This window comes from Monodon monoceros, unplaced genomic scaffold (genome assembly GCF_005190385.1).
Source record: "Monodon monoceros isolate NGI ecotype Baffin Bay Population unplaced genomic scaffold, NGI_Narwhal_1 Super_Scaffold_7, whole genome shotgun sequence".
Lineage (NCBI taxonomy): Eukaryota > Metazoa > Chordata > Mammalia > Artiodactyla > Monodontidae > Monodon > Monodon monoceros.
The window spans coordinates 21,779,054-21,801,316 of NW_021703784.1; the positions used below are offsets into that span (position 1 = coordinate 21,779,054).

General features: G+C 35.1%; 1 protein-coding gene across 2 annotated transcripts in view; it reads right to left on the reverse strand.

Moving 5' to 3' along the window:
* The window catches only part of ZC3H12C (zinc finger CCCH-type containing 12C), a 68,656-nt gene that overhangs the window by 22,189 nt on the left and 24,204 nt on the right, over positions 1-22,263 (reverse strand). For both annotated transcript variants that reach the window (XM_029209247.1, XM_029209248.1), the window contains exon 2: positions 8,069-8,817. In XM_029209247.1, coding sequence (XP_029065080.1) covers positions 8,069-8,817 — 749 coding nt within the window. The remainder of the gene's footprint in view (positions 1-8,068; positions 8,818-22,263) is intronic.

A 22,263-nucleotide genomic window follows, 5' to 3' on the forward strand; every position in this document is an offset into this window, starting at 1 on the left:
TCCCTTGTTACAGATAAACTCCCTTCTTACAGATAATTTAATCAGGTCTATCAAGTTGTGTTCCAAACAGAAATCCCAGAGGCCCTCTAGGGAACAATGAAGGGAATTTTTAACTGGGAAACACAGCCCCCACTTATACCCTCCAATTCAAACGATACTATGTTTTTGTTTGTTTTAAATACTGGGCTTCCTTTTAAGATTTGCAGGATTGTACTGCTTCAAAGGAAAATAAAAGTCTGAAAATTACTGATTTAGGACAATGAAAATTTCAACACCAAAATTACAGTCGGAGTCTTCACATGAAAGTTCATTATTACCCTCCAGTTGGTACAGACACAAGAGCAGTGTGGCCAAGAGAATTTTGAGAATGGGAAAGGATAAGGAAAAAGGAAAGTAGAAAGATGTCCTCACCTTATAAGGTCCATAATTTGAAGCCAAAATCAATAATAGGAAGCACATCTAGCTAATCTAGCTCCAAGTGGGTCATTAGTCTAAAGATGCTGAACAGAACATACCTGTTAAGTAGATGTAATAATGTCTTCAATATTAAGACAGGTAGGAAACGTAAAACTCGAATCACTTTTTTCCTATTATAATTGGGTGACTTTTCCCATTTCTTACAATCACTAGTTAGGTGATTTATAATTAACTTTATTCATTATGTAATAGGATTATTAATGTTGCTATTTCCTAGGTTAGGGTTTAAATAAGCATATTTGAGATAACAGGAAAGTTTATTGACCATTGGTCTACGAAAATTCATTAATGATGACAGGTAAAAGTATATACTTAGGGTTATAAAGAGATGCAGTGGAACAGAACTAACATCTGTCTTTGTCAGACTCCACACTGATATAATCAAACAACAGAAAAAACTAATTCTGATTCTGATTCCTTTCATATTACCTAAGGATTTTCTTTAAAACAATGAGAAATGGGACAGTGCCAACTAACCTGTAAGTAGTACCGATGACACTGACACTCATCTAGAGGGAAATCAGGCTGTCTTTTAATTGATGTTAAGCCCCCACTAAGTTGGAACTTAAAAAACATTTCACTGAGAGGTTACCCAATAGAAGTATAATGTGAACCACAAATATAATTTAAAATGACCTAGAATAGCACATTTTAAAAATTAAAAAGTAGGTGAAATTAATTTTAGTAATATATTTCATTTAACTCAATGTATCAAAACTGATCATTTTTACACATATTCAGCCTAAAAGTTGTTATATTTCATAAATTTTTGTACTAAGTTTTCAAAATCTTGCATGTATTTTACATTTACAGAATATCTTAATTTGGATTAGACACATTTGAAAATCTCAATAGCCACATGTGGCCAGTGGTCACCGTACTGGACCATGCAGATCTACTGCACATAATTTTGATACATTTTTGTTGAGAGCCAAAACCAAATTTGAATGAACCCTGGCAAGCTGTAGTCTCACACCTGTAATCTAAACCAAAAACTTGGACTAGGTGTCCTGGAGGATTTTATTAACTGTGAGACAGGGCTGTACTAAAATGGTAAACAGGCAACAGAATAGCAAACCCATCAAACAATTGAAGGCAAGTTTTGGAGCCCAGGCAACATGGTCTTCAATATTCTAATTCACACTGAAAAGAGTTCTCAAGTCCATACAACTTCACAAACCAGATTAGATACATAAAAGCCTTTGTACCTTCAAAAAGATTAATCTAGATAAATAAATCCTATTTATACAGACTGCTAAATTCTGCTAATATTTTATAAATATATAGGCTTAGCCCACAATTCTTGATATAAAGAAAAGTTGTTACAACTTGGGCATTTTTCTGTTCATATTCTGACTCTATAATCTGACTATATATGATTTCTGTTCAAACTTTAAGAAAATGACTTCAGTGATTTACCTGAGTGCTTTTCTACGCCCCAGTTAAGATTCAGATTTATACAACACCAGCTGGTTTCTAACACGAGTCTTTTTGAGGGGTAGGGGTCGAGCAGATGGCTGTTTTATTTATGTACTCTCTGCCATTAGACTGGTATACAAAGGCAATATTCTTCTTTTTCCAGGAGTTGTCCACAATTTAACTTTTGCATATATTTTCAAATATAAGTACGTCTCCTTGTCTGCAGTCTTAGTGCTCAAATCCTTCTCTAAATTTCTCTACAGAGTGAACTTTCTTAAAGGTAAATGTGATATGCCACTCTTCTCTTGCTTAAATTCTTTTCGTGGTCCCCCATCATTAACACAGAGGCAATACAAGCATGGATCCTATTGGTCAAAAGTGGTCCACCTGAGATTTTTAGCAAACAAAATATCTATCCTAATACTCTGCTCAAACAAGCAGCAATAAAGCCTACCCACCAGTTAGGAGATTTTATCTAAAACCAAAAGCCTGGATTCACTGACCAAGAGAGAGGACTTGCAATGACAGGGGAGTCAGGGTGGGGAGGATCTCAATAGTTTGTTCATATCAAAAAGAGAAGGCTGGTGTGCCTAGCTTCCATCCCATGAAACTGGAGAATTTGTGCTGCACATAGTGTAGAGGTAGTGATGAGGCTCTGGGTTTTCTCTTGTTCACCACTCTTATTTCACATATTTGGTAGAAGCTGAAGTAGAAATATGGAGATATAATTTTATGAAGTCAGGTGACTATGTTATGGAAGCATACTGAAAAATCAAGGACATTTAGGAAACCAAGAGCAACAACACCCAACTTACACTCCCATCCCTGACGGCTCACAAGATGGTACTTTGTTAATGGCAGAACAAGTCATCTGAACCTAAAACCATGGGTAAATTAAAACACTGGACTTTCTTAAGGAAAAATGAATTTAAACTATTGGATACATGTGGATAGAGAATAATTCTATACTCCATTGCTAAACTACCTCAGGTTTAATAGAATCAGATTTTGAAGAACTGTAAAGCTACTTGGAGGAAATAAAAATCACAATATCATGAGAATTTCATTTCAGAAATATGATAAATATTACTTATGCTTTGTTTCTGTTTCTATATCTGGAGTATACATTTCACAGTATAATTATATTATGAAGTATCTGCCCTAGTATGGAAAGAAGCCTATTTGCTGAATGACCAATTTGCTAAATTACTGAGAGTTTTTTTTTGTTTTTGCTTTTTTAAGAATTAAAATTAACTGCAGCTTTTTGTCAGTACTTGTTAGTTAGTCCAGTTCCACTAAATATAAATTTATTCTGTTTCATATTTCAAAAACCAAGTAGTTTTGTGCAAAAGTTTAGGGCTTTATCTAAACTTAATAGTTTGCTGTTTTCTATTTTTGAATACTTATGTCCTCTTTGCTCTTATACCTCACATTGAAATGCTATCACAAATTATGCTAGACTACAGTCTAAGTATTTGTCAATTTTGAATGAATTGCTTATTCAACGAACTTACCCAGAACTTCTATCAATGTGGCACATTTTTAAGAGATATTAATAAGCTGAAAGCATGCTTCCTGCAAAGCAACACAGGATTCCTGCAATTTTGGAACCTATGCTGTATATTACGGTTATATGGCTTGTCCCTGGGCAATTTTGGCGTCACCCAGATCTAAAAGCCCAAGTCTTCTTTATGAAACCATAGAAATCATTGAAAACAATTGATGATATAAACATAAAGAATTAAAATATACCTATAGATCATAGGATGGACTGCTAACCTGCGGTTTGTTAAATGTTGAATAAAAAAACTGAAAAGCTGGGACTTCTTGGTGGCGCAGTGGTTAAGAATCTGCCTGCTAATTCAGGGGACACAGGTTCGATCCCTGGTCTGGAAAGATCCCATGTGCCGTGGAGCAACTAAGCCCATGCGCCACAGCTACTGAGCCTGTGCTCTAGAGCCCGCGAGCCACAACTAGGGAAGCCCACACACCTAGAGTCCATGCCCTGCAACAAGGAAAGCCACAGTAATGAGAAGCCCGTGTGCTGCAACGAAGAGCAGCCCCCGCTCACCACAACTATCAGCAACGAAGACCCAACGCAGCCAAAAATAAAAATAAATTTATTTAAAAAAATCTGAAGAACTAAGTTTTCATTACATTAGTTATTATGTTCTGGATTAAAATACAGAATCTAGCTCTTTAATGTAATAATAACTGTAATTTACTGAGCACCTACTACATGCCAGGCACTTGGTATTAATTATCTTTAATTCTAATAACAAGCCTGCAAGATGAGTTCCTCTTTTTACAATCCTGAAAACTGAGATTGGAGAGTTTAAACAAGTTACTCAGAATCACAAAGGTAGTGTGTAGAGAATTAATTGTTTTTTAAAGTCCATTTTGGTAATTTTACTAAAATGCCTTTCTTTCCTACTTTTAATTTACGTCTAAAGAATCATTTATATCAGTTCCACTGCTAGCATTTAAATGAAACTAAAATATATTCTTCTTATATGTGGAATATACCTGCCTGAGAAATCAGAAAGGAAATAAAATAGTACTCTATTCTTAACTCATCCTCGCATTTACCTATTATAATTTATTATGATGTATATAAATTTATTATATAATAGGTTTGCTAAAGTAACATGAGTACGACATTAACTTAAAAGTAAAAGCATGGGGCTTCCCTGGTGGTGCAGTGGTTGAGAGTCCGCCTGCCGATGTAGGGGATACGGGTTTGTGCCCTGGTACGGGAGGATCCCACATGCAGCGGAGCAGCTAGGCCCGTGAGCCATGGCCGCTGAGCCTGCGCCTCCGAAGCCTGTGCTCCGCAACGGGAGAGGCCACAACAGTGAGAGGCCCGCGTACAGCAAAAAAAAAAAAAAAAAAAAAAAAAAAAAAAAGTAAAAGCATGTTTGCTATATTTTATGCAACAGGAAATGGGTAAAATCTCTCTGCATTTTGTTAAATTAAGATTTTGAATCTGAAGTAGATATGCATTTCTAACTGACTTTTATTACTTTACGTAGATCTCGTAAGTGGCAGAATGTAAAAGTTTACTATGCATTTCCATGAGTTCTGGCACTTTCAAAGTTATGGACGTGGTACGACGTTTCATTGTGACTGACAGTATAACGCTGCTATAATAAAATTTCCTGTCAACTCGTTCTCTCCTGCAATGCCTGAAGCATCTCAGGTTACATGTCAGATTAAAACATACAATGTGCATTGTCCCGTCTTTATAGCAAAAGAAACAGAATGGGGCCAAAATAGCGTGGGGGTGGAAGTGTTTTCTAATTACATATAGTAGATTGTTTGAAATGCCTTAATTATGCCATTTATTTTTGTATCTCATCATGTGGGATAAGTAAAGTTTAGAGTTTTATGCAAATTTTCAGTTATCCAAGTACTTTTCAATTGCCACTGGGAACTAGGTTTCAGTCATGTGAGTTGCTCCAACTGTGACATCATTTACCTAAATGATATCCATTAAAAAAATTCACTTCTATGGGCTCTAAGTTTTATAAGTCTGATGCTGTTTTTCCCCTCCAAGGTGTTCTTCTGACTACCCCAAAGTGTATTTACCTCCAATGCCAAATTCTCTATTTGTATTTTGATTGTCTCCTCCTTCAGAGAACTTTGCTTCAGAAATTAAACTCTCATATTATTGCTGTTGTGGGGACTTTTTCCCCATCCCCTCAGCTTATATAGTTCTGTTTTATATAAAACTAAAAATCCTTTCTCAACTCACTCCTCTTTCTTCCCTTCCTCTGTCAACTTTTGAGAATAACAGTCTAGCTCTATTCCTTCATTTCTTGACATCTTGTAACTGGGTTTCTATCTTTAACACCATATGGCATTCTTGAAGACAATGATTTCCTGGCTGTCATGTCCCTGTATCTTTTTTTCAGTTCTACCCACAGGATACTCTCTCCTTAAAGCCTCCGCTTCCTTGAGTTGATGGCATTTGTATGTCTCTTGGTTTTACTAGCACTAAACTTTTTTCTAAGACTGGTCTTTTTCACACTACTCTTTCCCTGGATCATCAGTTTCTTCTACCTCCCGACCTATTGATATCCACACCTTCCATGTTGAATTGTTCTTAACACTGGCTATGCATCAGAAATACCTTGGCACTTTAAAAATACTATACAGTTATTTGGGCTCTACTATACCCCATTGAATCAGATTCTCCAAGAGTTGAGCCCTTTAAGAACCTCTCTGGTGCTTTTCGTATATGGCTATGGTTGTAGGTGTTTCTCCAGGACCTATTACCTTCCTTCATTACTCTCTCGCTTGGCGATTCCATGGTGTTTTGGCTTTACTCATTATCACTCTGCTAAGGTAACTGTTAACTAGTTCTGGATTATTGCAAGAAAAAAAAAAATCATTTCATGGCTAAATTTGGGAAAGATTAGACAACAGAGAGGTTATTTTACTGAAGGACTTCTCAAGGTTGTATGTACACTTCATACCTCTATGACACTTAAGGCCCTTTTTACTCCCTTAGAAAGGGTTGTTTGCATTCAAATTTATCTCCTATCTCCTGTAGTCCACTTTAAATATCATGGCCAGATTATCAGTTTAAGGCACAGCTCTACTCGTGACATTACCCTCCTCAAAAATCTTCAATTACCTTTGGATTGGAGCCAAATTTAAATTCTCTAGCTTGGCATTGAAGGCCCTGGAAGATCTGGCTTGAACATTTTCAGTTTGTTTTTAACCTTTCATTATGATGAAAAGTGTATAGACTTTGAAGTCAGACATATTTGGGTTTGAATTATGTTTTACTTTGGACAAGTAATTTAAATACTGCAAATCTCATTTGCTTATAAATGAAAGAAAGATAACCTTTCCATCAGGTGGAAGCAGTATTATTTTGAGGATTACAAGTTGGTCCTTCTCATACTCTATGCAGAAATGCTGCTATCACCTAAAAAACAGTGGTTCTCAAATTTTAGTAGGCATCATTATTAGTGGGGGTATTTGTTACAAAAGGAGATGGCTGGGCTACACCTTGATCTAGACTTGGTAGGTCTGTGTGTGGACTTGGTAGGTTTCTAGAACTATACTGTCTAATATGTAGCCACAAGCTACATGTGGCTATTAAGCACTTGTAGTATGGCTAGTCTGAATAGCGATGTGCTATAAGTGTAAGATATCTGATTTTAAGACTTAATATGAAAGAAATAATGCAAAAATATCTCATTAACAATTTTCTTATTGAACACACATCGAAATAATATTTTGGCTATATTAACCTAAATAAAATATATTATTCATATTAATTTCACTTGTTTCTTTTAATTTTTTAATGTAGGTACCAGAAAATTTTAAATGACATATGTGCCTCACATCACGTTTCCATTGAACAGCACTGCTCTAGAATGTACACTAGTTAGAACAAGTTCCCCAGATGATTCTTTGATAGCTATCCTCAGGTCACCTTGAGAAACAATATATGAAATATTAAGCTTTCTGAAAGAAGAACTGATGCCTTTCCATATCTTTATATCACCACAGTATTCTGAACACTGTGGGCAGTTAACTATATACTAATTGAATTTAGATGCACTTTACGTTTTTAGCCATCAAAATCCATAAAAAATTTCTCTGGAAGATTTGTGCTTTTTTTTCCCCCCAGTTCCTAAAAAATTATTTTTGAATTACATTTCTTAAATGGAACAAAAAAAACTCCTGAAATTATGGCTTTGATTTGTTCCTGAAACCAATAAAAATAATTTTCTCAAGAACTGGGATTTTATCTTATGGTTATTTGACTTTGTATAGAAAAAGGCCATTTATCTCTCTAGGTTCCAAAGTTATTCAATATGATCATACTCAAGTTCTTCAATTAAAACTAATGTTTAACACTATACCGGGAATATATGCTAATTTTTATACCATAGTAATTTATCAGATGAGGGGGAAAAAAAAGACATAACTAGGCAAAAGGAGGTCTTTTATTTAGGGACAAATGAGGTAAGAGTGGTTGACTGCTCTGGAAGTAGAGAGAGAACTAAGAGAGACACAATTAGAAATATGGAAGCTAATGTTGGGATGCAGAACAACCTTGACGTTAATGACTGTTAGAAAAGAAACAGTCACAAAATTAGAAATACGTTTTAAAGATTGTTTGGTAATAATGAGTGAAGATTTCCCCACTTACCTCATCGCCACATTGCTGCCATCGATAACTATTGGTCTCAGATTTTCCCCATCATCTGTTACAATCTCTTGCATCGGAGACTCAGACCGCTGAGATTCCAGGGAAGATGTTTCTCTCATTATACTGTTAATTGTACTAACCGTTTGTTCAGCCTCACTTTTATTTCCAAGTTTGACAAGTTCTCCCAAAATATCATTGATTAAAGCATCGGTACCAAGTTTGTTTAGCACAAGCTGAACCTGTTCTTCAGAATAACCTAATTTCAGTGCAAACTCCAGTTTTGTTTGGTACTCTCGCACCACATCAGGGGGTTTCCTCACTTCCTTGGTTGGCTGAGACTCTTCAGGTTTAAAGTCTTGCAAAATTTCACTGCGTTTGAGTATGTGAGGCTCTAAACACGGAGACCTACATAGCTGTCTGTGAGTCTTGGTTAATAAGCATGGCTCTACCGAAATGCTACTCAATTGTTCTGACTCATTATCAGAATTTGTGCTTTCTTCAGAGTCACCAGAGCTCGCATTCTCTTCAGACACCTCTTTTTCTTCCTTTCCGGAATTAACTTTATCCATTGTTGGTTTTTCTACCATTGACCAAGGTACAGATGCACTTAAATGTGGGTCAGTGCTCTCCACATAAAGGTGGCCTAGGTCATGCCCCAGATGATCCTTCAAGCCCATGAAGCTGTTATGTGTACTTGACTCCACTTTGCTGTTTTTTCTGTATTCTTGAATGCAAAGCACCCCGTATTCCTAGAGAAAAATGTAAAATATTTAGAATTTCATGTCTACTGAATGATATTTCAGTATCATTTCTATTTCAATAAAGAAGTTGGGAGAGAATTACCAAACTATTGAATATCAACTTTGTTTTGTCTACATCCTCTCATCCCTTATAACACACTTCCAAGATAGTATCATGTCCTGCTTTTCAGATGACAAAGTTTGGAATTAGAAAAATTAAGTATTCCCTCCAAGGCAACAAAGTAAATAAGTAGGGGAACTGGAATTTTTACCCAGTTTTGTCTGACTCCGAAACCCATGCTTTCCCCACTATATCATGCTGCTTCTCAATCCTGATGGAAGAGATTTTCCCACAGTTAGAAGGCCTATGTTTCTATAGTGACACACAGAATATTATTTTAAAAAACCCTGTTTTAGATGTGCTATGACAGGTTATGTATATTTTCTCTAAAATAATTCACAAAAATTTGCAAAAATTATTTTAAAGAGAAAGCCATGTGAAAAGGAAAACATTAACTTATTATAATTTAAAAGTTATTAATTTGGATCAAGCGTAACAACAATTTAAAGACTTTCAAAAACGATTTAGAGTACTACTGCGATGAAAGAGCACACATTCTACAACAGCCAACAAGGAATGAAATAATTACAAAGTGAATTATATTCCACTTAAGAGATGAATAGTTTTGCCCTAATAATCTTTATTTTGTAAATCCTGAACACAGTAACAGAATACAACACTGTGCTACCCTTATTAAGTGCCAGGGACTACAGTCTATTTCATTCCAGGGGAAACGGCTCTTATTCTATGCACATTTATAGAAAGCATAGGAATGGAATATTCCTATAATTATATTTGCTGCTAATTTTATTTAGCAGCAAATAATTAAGTACACTGAATAAATGTTATCTTAATTTCTTGAATTTTATGGCAGAAAATACTTCTGTATTATATTAGGTGATTAGCTAATTATTATCTGCATTTGGTTAAAAAGTCATCTTTTATTCTACTTTCCCCCTACAGAATGCTTTTACTGTTTAAAAGGCTTTGGCTGTTTTACTGTTTTCCTAAAAGTCTACTGGGAATAATTGTTATTTCTCTACCAGGAATAGGTTAGCAAAATAAAATTATTTTCTCTTGTGCTTCATTGTAAGGACTACATGCACATCAGTAGTTTACTTATTAAGGCAATTCCAGTGTTCTACGCATGGATAACATTGGTAAGCCAGTGGCAGCTGAATATGAGACTGTCATAGAACACCTATTTAAATAACCTAAAAAAGAAAATTGGAAAAATATTTTATTCTACAGTTCCTCAACATCTTATTTACACTAGAAAGGAGCTATTATATAAATGTTAAGAGAAAATGCTAAGTGATTTTCTAAGAAGTTGCACATTTGAATGCATTAGAGTGAACTTATTAGAGAGTGCAGTATTTCTATACAATGAAATAAATTGTATTAACTATGGTAAATAATAGAGAAGAGACCATGGAATCTTTAACTTGATAACAGTACACTTAAAATTCCTTCAGTGTAGAACTCCTACACACTTCTACAGGAGTTTCTTCAGTTTTATCCCTTGAGAAGACAGATAAATTTAACATCATTGTTCTACTAATATAGCATTCATTAGTTTTAAAGAAACATCACACTCTCCTGGCTCCTGACTGCACAACTGATAAAAAGAGATTTTCCTTGGGAGACCTCTATATCCATCTGCTCCATTATGAAGCTGTAACCATTTCAATTTTTTTCTATTAATATGGATATGCATGAGCCCAATTATTAGAATTAAAGGAAGCAGTTTTGAAAGCAAATCTTAATACTCAGTGATTTATTAACTACTGTAATATACTGACACCATAATGCAAGCAACAAATCACAACAGCATCCTAATAAAGGGATACAGTTAAAAAGAAAAATCTGCACTGTGGCCTTGGTAGAGCTCCCACCAAAAGTATCTTAAACAAGGAAAACCTATTGGAAGCTGGGCTGCCTGGCAACCAGAGCTGGTTGCTAAGCGGCACTCTTTTAACGTGCCATCATGAATGCTAGCACAGTAAAAGAATAATTTGGTATGAACAAAAGCCTATAAAAGAGACTGGGACTTAAGTGCGTCTGGTTTACCCTCTGAGAACAATGCAGCTGCCAAACCAATCTGGAAGCTCCGACATCATTGTTCTGTAAACCCCACAATCTGCTCTGACTGCAGGAAGTGTATTTAACGGGCAACATTTTTGATCTCCCCTGAAAAGTTTGGATTTTGCATAAGTGCTGTTGTGAGATAATTTTTCAAGATAATGACTCACTGATCAAACCCCTGAATTGAACTAAGAAATATTATTTTAATATTGAGCTGTAGTGTTTTTCTTTTGGACTGTTTTAAACAAGATTAATACTTTTTGAAACATACAGCCGGTGGGGAATATTAGAATGAAATGTTATGTTTAAAGAATAGTGAATTCTTAATTTTCACATTTTTCAAAGAAGCAAAACCAGATATTATAAAGTTTTTAAACTGAAAATTATCCACCCTAAAAACGTATTGGGTTGGTCAAAAAGTTCGTTCAGTTAGTGAATACGCTGTTCAATAAAGTTCTTCATGAACATGAAAAATGTCTCCTATTTTTACCTAAAACTGAACAAACGTTTTGCCAACCCAATATTTAAATCTTTCAGTATCACTTTCACTCTAATATTAAAAAAGTGATGGTGACACTATGTAAATCTGCTTTTCTATGTAATTTTATTATATGGCTATAATGATTAAATAGGGAGAAAAATGGGATTATCCATTGTTTGCTTTTTATAATATTAAACTAGATAAAACTCATTTGTATTCAAATGTATTTAGTGAATACCACACACCTTGAACTTGTGATAATTCATATAATTTATATATACTATTTAAATATAATGTTTCCAAGTGAGCTAATATTAGGTATAAGTGTAAGCTTGATTTACACTACTTCAAAAAATGTACACCTAATTTTGTTAGGCAAAATAACTTTTCTTTTAAAATATTTTGGTTGAACTTTTTTTCATACTGACAGGCCTCTCTTCATCTTCCAGATTTCACTGGATAACTTTCTTTGAGGTAACCAATGTCATCTTGTACTAAACAAGCAGTTAAATAATTTTTAGTTCCTATAAACCAACAGACTATAAGGACAAATAAGTTCAATTACCAGGGCTATAAGCTGCATATATTTTCTCCACTACATAATATAAATTTGAAATAACTTACTTTTATTGACTCAAATGGTAAAGATTTGGTTTTTAAAACTTTAATCTCTAAAATGCTTCCTTATTCACTTGTAATTAGTAAAAGATCACCCTTCACATATATACAATGGAATATTACTCAGCCATAAAAAGAAACGAAATTGAGTTATTTGTAGTGAGGTGGATGGACCTAGAGTCTGTCATACAGACTGAAATAAGTCAGAAAGAGAAAAACAAATACTGTATGCTAACACATATATATGGTATCTAAAAAAAAAAAAAATTGGTCATGAAGAACCTAGGGGCAGGATGGGAAGAAAGACGAAGACCTACTAGAGAATGGACTTGAGGACATGGGGAGGGGGAAGGGTAAGCTGTGACAAAGTGAGAGAGTGGCATGGACATATTTACACTACCAAATGTAAAACCAATAGCTAGTGGGAAGCAGCCGCATAGCACAGGGAGATGAGCTCGGTGCTTTGTGACCACCTAGAGGGGTGGGATAGGGAGGGTGGGAGGGAGGGAGACACAAGAGGGAAGAGATATGGGGATATATGTATATGTATAGCTGATTCACTTTGTTATAAAGCAGAAACTAACACACCATTGTAAAGCAATTATACTCAATAAAGATGTTAAAAAAAAAAAGATTGCCCTGAATTAATATGGCACTAAAAAAAAAGTCAATATTTTGAAATCATTCAACCAAAAAATTAAATTTAAAAGCTGACAAAAGTCTTAAGATATAAAAGCTGACAAAAATATCTTCATAGGCTGCAGTACTACTTAATGTAATGTGTAAAACTTAACAAGGAATTATTACATCTTAGAACAAAGAATGGTATGTGATCTTTATTTTTGTTCAGTGCTTTAAAAATGAACAATATAAAAAAATGATCAATATAACTTGGAAAATGATTAGCAAAGACTACAATAACAACACAAAATTTACTATTACATGCAAGGGAGAAAACACTTTTCTTCTTAAATTTTTAAATAAGACTTTTAAGTTTTGCCATTTACTGAAATGCAAATGCATATAAATAATCTTTAAATTAATCAACTATTAACAAGAGTAATTTTCCTCATTTCATGAAGCAGCCTAGACAAAGTTTCACACACAAAGTAGGTCAATGTTTATATTCCCATAGTTATCAAAAAACTCCAAGAATACGGCTTAACTTTTAGGTATCAGAGACCTATTATAATTGGCCTTTACACTATATTCATGAACACAAAAGGTACTGAGCAAACATATATTGGTCTGAAAACAGATTTCTGTACTTACAGAGCTTTAGATTTCCTCCAAATATTGTAGAAACTAAAACAATTTTTCTTATTGAAGGTCTAATAAGTAAAAAATCAAATAATACTATATGTTGAAAAAGAACTAAAATGTCATGCTATAGATGACATTTATAGATGATAAAGTGTAACCAATTATTTTAATTGCCAAAAAGCTTTATACTAGCTGAAAGCAGATTTTATTATATAAAGGCTATTTACTAGAAATTTGTTGCATACACAAACATTCCCCCATTTAGTGAGATTTTCTGAAAGCTCTCATTAGATAACTTAGATAATCCTTCATCTCAAATCCAGTAAAATTTTTTTTATATTCTAAAAAGCATCATATTATCAAGAATATTAGACCATAAACTTGTTAAATCAATGTTTGTTTGTAACATCAAGTTACAATGCCATAAAGTGGGTTCTGATTGTTATCCAAATGGTAATAGTATGAGAACAATGAAAATAAAATAATGAATATGTAATAAATACCTACTGCTATAGTCTCTGTGTATTTAATTACCACTGTATTTTAGTGAGTGCTGTTGTCTGCATCCCTCTAGCTAACAAAAGAAGGATGTCCCTTTGAACAGATTGGTTAATGCTCTGGGGCAACAGATGTCTACTGGAACTGCAGGAGACCAGCAACTGGTGGCCTGCCCATCTTCTGAAAACTTTCAATAGACTTATGCATATGTTCATACAATAGGGCATGTGGTAGAAATGAAAACCTCTTTTTAACCCTTTATGCTCTTTCTTTTCCTCCCAACTGATAGATGAAAGTCTTTGTCTCCTCCCTTCCCCATTACAGATCTCTTGAAAGCAACAGTTCTCCAAGTGACATCTTCAATCTAATATCTGAAACTAATGCAAGCAAAAAAAAAAAAAAAGGGAGAGAAGAAATTGTAAACTATACATGAATATTGAAACTGCTGACAAAGCAGCTGAGTACTTAATCATCATAATTAAAACAAGCTGAAACATCTAATAGCAATCCATCTCCCCAAGCTAGATTTTTAAAACAATGGAAAAATCTATTAAATCTTACTATCATTTTACAGCACCTAGGTCTGACAGTGACACCTTAAGAAACCTAAGAATGTGACAAGAAGATAAAATCTAAATTCATTGTTTATCAAAATATCAGAACACACTATAACTTATCTTTAAGTACAAATGATTACATGGCATGCCTAATGCCTTGTGAATGTTTATGAAACTGTAATTATTTATATAACTCCAGAATATAAAAATGTAAAAAATCCACTTCACAGACATATTTTACAGAAAGAATTTAACTTTCTGGTATTTTGGCACTATGTAATAATTTGTAGGCTTTCATTTGAGGTGCATTCTATCCTTAACAGAGTTCAAATTAATATCCTGAATACTTAGCAAAGTTTAACTTCCAAGGCATTAAGTAGCACATATACTCACGTTCGCAGGAAAATACAAAGACATTGGTTTCTGTAGCAGCTTCAGCAGTAACTCCTTAACACAATTTTAGCTGCAGCCTTCCAGGCAAGCAAGAAGAACAATGAATGGGTGAACAGATGGAATGGCAATGTCTTTGCTTAACCTATTACTGAGTGGAATAACAACCAATCATAGGCCAGAAAGCTCACAATTAGTCGGCCAGGCAGATGCAAGCCAACCTCAGCACCCTGCGTCAGGTTCGCAGGTTTCTAAGATAAGCAAGTTGATGTCATTCTCGGGTCTGCCCCGGGCAGCATGTGTATTAACGAGGGGTGTGCGGCAACAATAGGCCATACAAAGCTGTAGTAGGCAGCTGCTCTTTGAGAGCAGAGCCATGAGGGAGCAGGCTGCCAACAAGAAAACACCTGGCTTGGGCAGACCAGCTTTTCCTCCTTGGTTTTAAACAAAACAAAGAAACCAATTATATTTTAAAGTAGTAAAAGTTGCATGTTTCCAAAAAGTCAAGGCTATCCTCTAGTCTATTAGCTTTTTGTTTCTGAGAAATAAAGAAAACGAGGTGTGTCAAAGTAGCAATTAACTACTGCAGCAATCCCTTTTCTTTAATAAATGATTTACTGGTGAAATGAGACAGAGATTATAGCAAAGCTACTTCCCTGGAAATACTGGGAAATATAAAATATTTGTAAGTATTGGTTCATTTGTGGCAAGAGAATAAAACAAACAAAAAAGAGATGATGAAAATAAGATTGCAAAAGAAAAAGGTTTAAAAGCGTACAAACAGAACTGATTTTTTTAAAGTTCATAAGATAAAACAAGTTTGGCCAACTTTGTGCCAAATGAGTCATCTAAACTTAATATTTAGACAAAACTACTTAACTTCAACCTAAAATCACCAGAACGACCCACTTTATTTATGTCAAATAACAGTGTAAAATTATTTTATTATGGATACTAGTTAATCATGTAATTAAATAAAAGCAAAATCGTTCATTATGTTTTAATATACAACATGTTATTTGTTATATTTATATTTCATAAAATTTGTAAGATGTAATACTCAAATTTCAGTTCAGGAACAGGTTAACTTTACAAAGAAGAAACATTGTAATATTTTTAAAGGATATGAGTATACAAAAATCAGCTCTGTCAGTGAGGAAGCTTATCATCCCTGATTTATTTCAAAGTTCCAGACTACAGTATTTATAATGTTATGGACTACTTGCTTTTGAGAGCTGCATAAATTGTATCTTGAGTGACCTCTGATTACGGAAATTCAATCAAAATTTAAACACCATCAGGTGTTGTGAGACTAATTCCTTACTAAAGAAAAAGGCAATCTAAGGCGGTTCTACTACCTACTTATGTGATGTAGAACACACACACACACACACACACACACACACACACACACACGTCTCCCCTTTTCATTCCAGTGCAAATTAAAAGAGTGAAGGAAAAAGCTCCTCTTAAAATACAATTTTCTGAGATAGGCTGATTTATGCAGAGCCTGGGCTTTCCCATTATATAATCAAGTACCCTAAAAGGTATAAAATTTGGTTAAAGCACCCCAAACAATCTCAAACAATCTAAATCAGTCTCTCTTCTCACACACAAAAACAGAGGCTACTCACATTTAGGACCATGTGACAATACTTAGAAAAAAAGTTAATATTGGTGGGGACTCTTGGGCATGTCCTTATTGTGCCCAGTCAAATGTAAATGAGAGGTACTCTATTTACAAAATAAGAGAGAAATCTACTCTAAATGGTTAAAATTTTTCAGCTACCTCAAAACATTCCTTATGCCTACTAAAAGCCTAAAAATTATTGCTGTTTCCAGAAAGAAAACTAAAATACAAAGTATGGTATTTGTCGATCACCATTTGTCTATAGATATTTTTCCTCAAAAAGAGCTTAATATTCCATGAAAGTATGTTATTCCAAAAATGTTAGAAAATTTAAAAATCTGTGAAAGTATTTTTAAACTAAATGTAATTATTAGATTCTGAATGCCAAACTAATTTCTAAAGGAAGAACTATTCTTTTTCTGCCAAGGGTTACAGTAATGTTTTTTGCAATAGTTACACCCATAGCCTAATTCCATAAGCCCACAAAAGATCAAGATAAAGCATTTCTAATATTATAGTTTACTGCAAAGTATAATGTGAATTACATAGAGTTCAAATTTTATGTCTTGAGTAAGCATATGAACATCACAAAAATCAAGTCAGAAATTATTTTTTTGTTGGTGTGGTAGTAATTTCTTTTTCTTTTAATTTCATGAGTAAAAAGGTATCATCAACTCTGAAAAAAGTAAGAAAGATAAATCAAGTCCACTAGTATGGTTAGTAAATGTACTTCTGGTAAAACTGAGTTTGATTAAATAAGATTAAGATGAAAAATATGACATATTCATGCAAAGTAGTTACAACTAAAACCTAATAAAACTTAAGTTATGTACTGACTAGAGATAGCGAGGTCAATATTTATGAATTTACATTAAAATCTTTTCCCTTTTGTATATAAAAAAGACACTCTTTAGTATGAATAGACAGTCTCTCTTTCCCTTGGGCTTTCTTTCTTCTTTTTACCCCTTTGCTACTATAGTTACTACTTTATAGCTTTAATTCAGGAGGAGGAGGAATCTTCTCACTAATTCCTGCCACTGTGAACACAAAGAATGAGAGAAAACTACCCGAGAGCTCAGCAGGAAGCCTGATCCCTAGCACTGGATTAAGCTTTTTTGCAAACAGCAAATAAAGGCAGTGATCTGAAAAAGCTAATCAGATCCTGCTGTGGTATTTAGACTATCTTGGTTGCTAGTATTGGATAACGTTAAGCACATTAAAACATCTGTAGGTGAAAAGGGGCCCTTGCCTGCCTTTCTTAGTCACATGGCCCTGGTCCACTTCCCACTGCAGAGAAAATGCAAACAGCTGTACTGGGCTGTCTGGGTCACTGCAATAAATGACTGAGCACAGGGCGCAGTTATGACAGTGTGGTTTTAGTGATAACACTAAAATCTGTCAATGTCAAGGGCTTTTCTAACATTTGAAAATTCAACTGTTTGCTGAGGTATGAACGTGACACACGTGGGTTTTGATGCTAGTGTTGGAATCAATTCTCTTTGTCAGCAGTGATCCAAGCTGCCTTCCAGGTACCTTTCTCCTAATATGGATTTGTTCTCCTTCAATCTACAATTCTTTTCATCCTAAAACACCTCCATAGAAGTAAGATCATTAAATCAAATTTTCCCGGTACCTTTCTCCTAATATGGATTCGTTCTCCTTCAATCTACAATTCTTTTCATCCTAAAACACCTCCATAGAAGATTATTAAATCAAATTTTCCCAATTGTCCCCAGAAGATTGGAAGGTTAAATTTTTAACCAAAAGCTCTCATTATTTTTGATTAAAAAAAACCAACCAAAAACCTAATTTATACACATGGTGTAAAAGAATGGAGCAAAATCAATCAGGCACTAACTCTAACCTCTGAAAGTTATTATATTTAGTAAATCAGATGGGCATGAGAGCTTTAATATATTTCATTTCCTTAGGCTTAGATTACTTTCATTTCTTAATTTATCTCCTTCCTTGAATACCCCCTAAGTACATCCCTGCCAAAGTAATTTTCAATGACACCACGCTTAGGTTTAAAAAAAATCTCAGCAGATCACATCTCTGGTCCTCTGCTTTGTTTTCAAGATTCTTACAACCGGGGCTCCTCTAGCCCTGTATTCTTATTTTCCACTTCAATTAAGGTGAAGGAATAGCAAAAGTGAAGTCCCAGATGCTGAAACAACTGTCCCTTCACCCAAGTGTTCTCTTGCACAGCCTCACCTACCCAGATCATATCTGTTGTTCTAAGCCCAGCTCAAGGCTTATTTTTCCATAAAAATCTTCTTGGACCAGTCTAGTTTTTATTGAACTTCTATAACATTAATAGTCTGTACTGCACAATATAGCACTTATTTATGAACCAGGCTGTAAGCTTCTTGAGGGCAGATCGATTTAATCTTTGATAATCCACACAGCAAAAAAAGCCTATATGGTACCCAGCAGTGTGTTGCTATCTAGAAGACATCTGAGTGAAAAACGGGACCAGTAAAAAACAGGCTCCAGCAAATTTGAATGCAGGCATTCATATGAACAAAATGCTCCCTGCTAGTTTTTATTTCTCTTTGTGACAGGGTGAGCTTATCAAAGAGCCTGCAGTGATTTGCAATGTTCCTGTAGCCCTGGCTCTGCCACTGGGGCTGCTTTCAACATCCAAGGCAGCTGTGAAATTGAGTGAGCTCAAGCCTGGCAGGGATGAGAGGTCTTTTCCTGCAGTCTCCTTCTCTGGCTTCAGTTTTCTAACTAGAGTGGCATCCCTAGGAGTAATGCTCTGGCCTCTTCCACCTCACTTGAGGATGACTTATCTGAGGGGTAAGTCTGGGAAGAGGAGTTGTGTAAGCAAAGTGCAGCCCCTTCCTCTGCACATTTCTCTTGGGATCTGCCCAGGTGCAGACAGCACACAGTTGCTTTGCTCTCCAGCACTGCCTGAGATTGGATAACTACATCTTTCTAATTTGGGGGTTCAATGTTGCTAAGTCCTTTATGCTGTGCTTTTAAGTCATGTTCTGCAATAGCTCCATCAAAAAAAGAGCTGCTATTTTGATGTCCATCTACCTGGCTCCTTTGTTTATTTCTCAATTGGTTCAGAACTAAGGCAGGAAAAAGACCCCCTCAAACAATATTCAATAATAATGTTTTGATATAAAGAACTATTAAGGAAAAAAAAGGTGATGAAAAGACTTACATAAATTAACAGACCACTTTAAAAATACATATAAAGGGATAAAGTTAAAAAAAACAATTCTGTGACAAAGAAAGAAGATAATGCTTCTTCAAGTCAAAATTCTTAGGGTTTGATTATAAAAATATTTCAGTGTCATATCACTAAGAGCAGATATCTTTCAATTCTCTCCAGGGTTCAGAGGCAAATAGGAAATCCACAAAAACAGTATTTCTTCTCAGTGGTCTAAAAACAAAGAAACTTTTCTATAGTCACTTTAAGTGACAATATAACCCATATCATTATTTGGGTTATATTTTCAAATATTTCCCAATGATTAGCTTCCCATTTAGTATTTTTTTTGTTTTGTTTTGTTTTGTTTTTTTGGCAGCTTGCGGGATTTAAGTTCCCTGACCGGGGATCAAATGGGGGCGGACAGCAGTGAAAGTGTCAAGTCCTAACCAGTGGACTGCCAGGAAATTCCCCCCATTTAGTATTTTTAAAAGTTCAAATAAACAAGCAAGTCTTTTAAAAAGATGATCTTCAATTCCTATAAAACTTGTAAATACTCAAGGAATGAGAAATTTTAGAAAAGCTCAGAGAATACAAATGACATCCAAAATGCTGATGTACTAGGTTGCTAAAGCAGCTAATGTGTGGCAGAGCAGGATAGAGAAAATTCGTGAGGAAAAAAGGACATAGATGATCTTAAAAGAAGTATAAAGCACATGATATCATCCACGTTAACAAAACACAGTTATATTAAGTACAACTGAAACTGAGGAAAAGCTGACCAAACCTATGTAATTTTTTTTTTTTTTTTTGGTACGCGGGCCTCTCACTGCTATGGCCTCTCCCGCTGTGGAGCACAGGCACCGGACGCGCAGGCTCAGCAGCCATGGCTCACGGGCCCAGCCGCTCCGTGGCATGTAGGATCTTCCCGGACCGGGGCACGAACCCGTGTCCCCTGCATCGGCAAGCGGACTCTCAACAACTGCGCTACCAGGGAAGCCCCCAAACTGTGTAATTTTATATAAAATATATGTAAGACACATTCTCTGCATTATAACACAGCTGGATGGTAGTTAAATGGCACTTTGGCTCTGACAATAATGATAAGATTTACAACATCATTCTCCAATCCTAGTCAGAACTCAACCCATCTCTCCTTTTGATGCCACAGCACTGTACCTCTCACTCCTGACAGCACCCCTCACTTCCCACCTGCACGTGCTCATGTGTGCACATCATTTCATCTCAGGCTGAGTGTACCAGCTGAGGACGGTGCATGTCTTATTCTTTGGGTATTAAATAACTCTATTTAGCAAACTAACTCAAAACTTCTTGACCAAAAGTTTAAGTGAAATTGACAGATTCAGGCTATAAAGAATAATTGTATCAGACAGAATTAAAAGAGGACTCTATTATTAGAGGTCTCTGTTCTTGCTAATGGTCTAGAAGACAGTGTAATGGTACATTAAATGTAAAGGAACTCAAGAAAAAATATATAAAACATGGTATACAGCAAATTATGACCCAATAAAAGTTCTTTGTTAATTATAAGTTTGATCTAAGTATAAATTCTTGCTAATAATCAAGACAGATAATAGTTCCTTACATACCAGCTCCTATAAGATGAGAAAATGAAATGCTTGAGTTAGTACTTCCAATGGTCCTCATTCTACTGGTTTAGACAATTGTCCCAGTGTGTAAGAAACTGAAAAACTTTGAGAGGCTAACAAAACGAATGGTTGTGTTAGAAAACGCTCAGTCAAATTAGCACAGAAGTTCACAACACAATTTTTCTTTACAGAGTTCTATTCATATCAGAGGATGATATAGTAATTTAGACATTAAATTTAGAATTCTGAGCATTTAGGATAAGGTTCCTTCTAAATGCAAATCATCATATACTATAAGTTAAATCTAGACTATGAATCATCCTAAACAGCTGCCAAAACAATTCAACTATAAACTCTAACAGGCCAGAGATTCTTGTGTTTTGTTTTCTGCTGTATCTCCAGCAACTAGCAGAGTGCCTGGCAAACAGCAGGTGCTTAATAAATATGTGCTAAATGATAGCATTCCAATAACTGGGCCAAAATCTCTTTTCCAGATTTATTTGTTCTTTACATCCCTTCACATAACCTACACTCCAGCCAAACACAAGGATTTAAAGCAGTGGTTCTCTTAATTTGATTGCACACTGGAATCCTCTGGGGAGATTTAAAATATACTGGTGTAAGAGTTTCATCCCTAGAGATGTTTATTTATTTATTTATTTTTTGGTCTGGGTGATTCTAATGTATAGCCAAGTTTAAGATTCTTTCTTCTAAAATAACTTTCTCCATAGTTTCACAGGTTAAAAATCTTATCTATTAGTATTGAAGATTCAGCTAAAACCCCAACTCTGCCATGAAACCTTCCCCGGAACACTGTTAAACCTATCTTTGGATTATTTGAGTTTTGCACAGGGCCTGGCATAAGGTTAGGACTTGATAAATGTCTGAGTGGTAAATAACTCTGGGAGCATGGCACATAGCAGAAACACAGTAAATATTTATTGAAAAAATGATGTATAGTTGGTCCCTGTTATCTGTGGATTCTGTACTTGCAAATTTGCCTACTCACTAAAATTTATTTGTAACCCCAATAAATCCTCGCGTTGCTTTACAGTCGCCCCACGGCAACGTGCATGTGCAGAGAGGCGGAACATCTGAG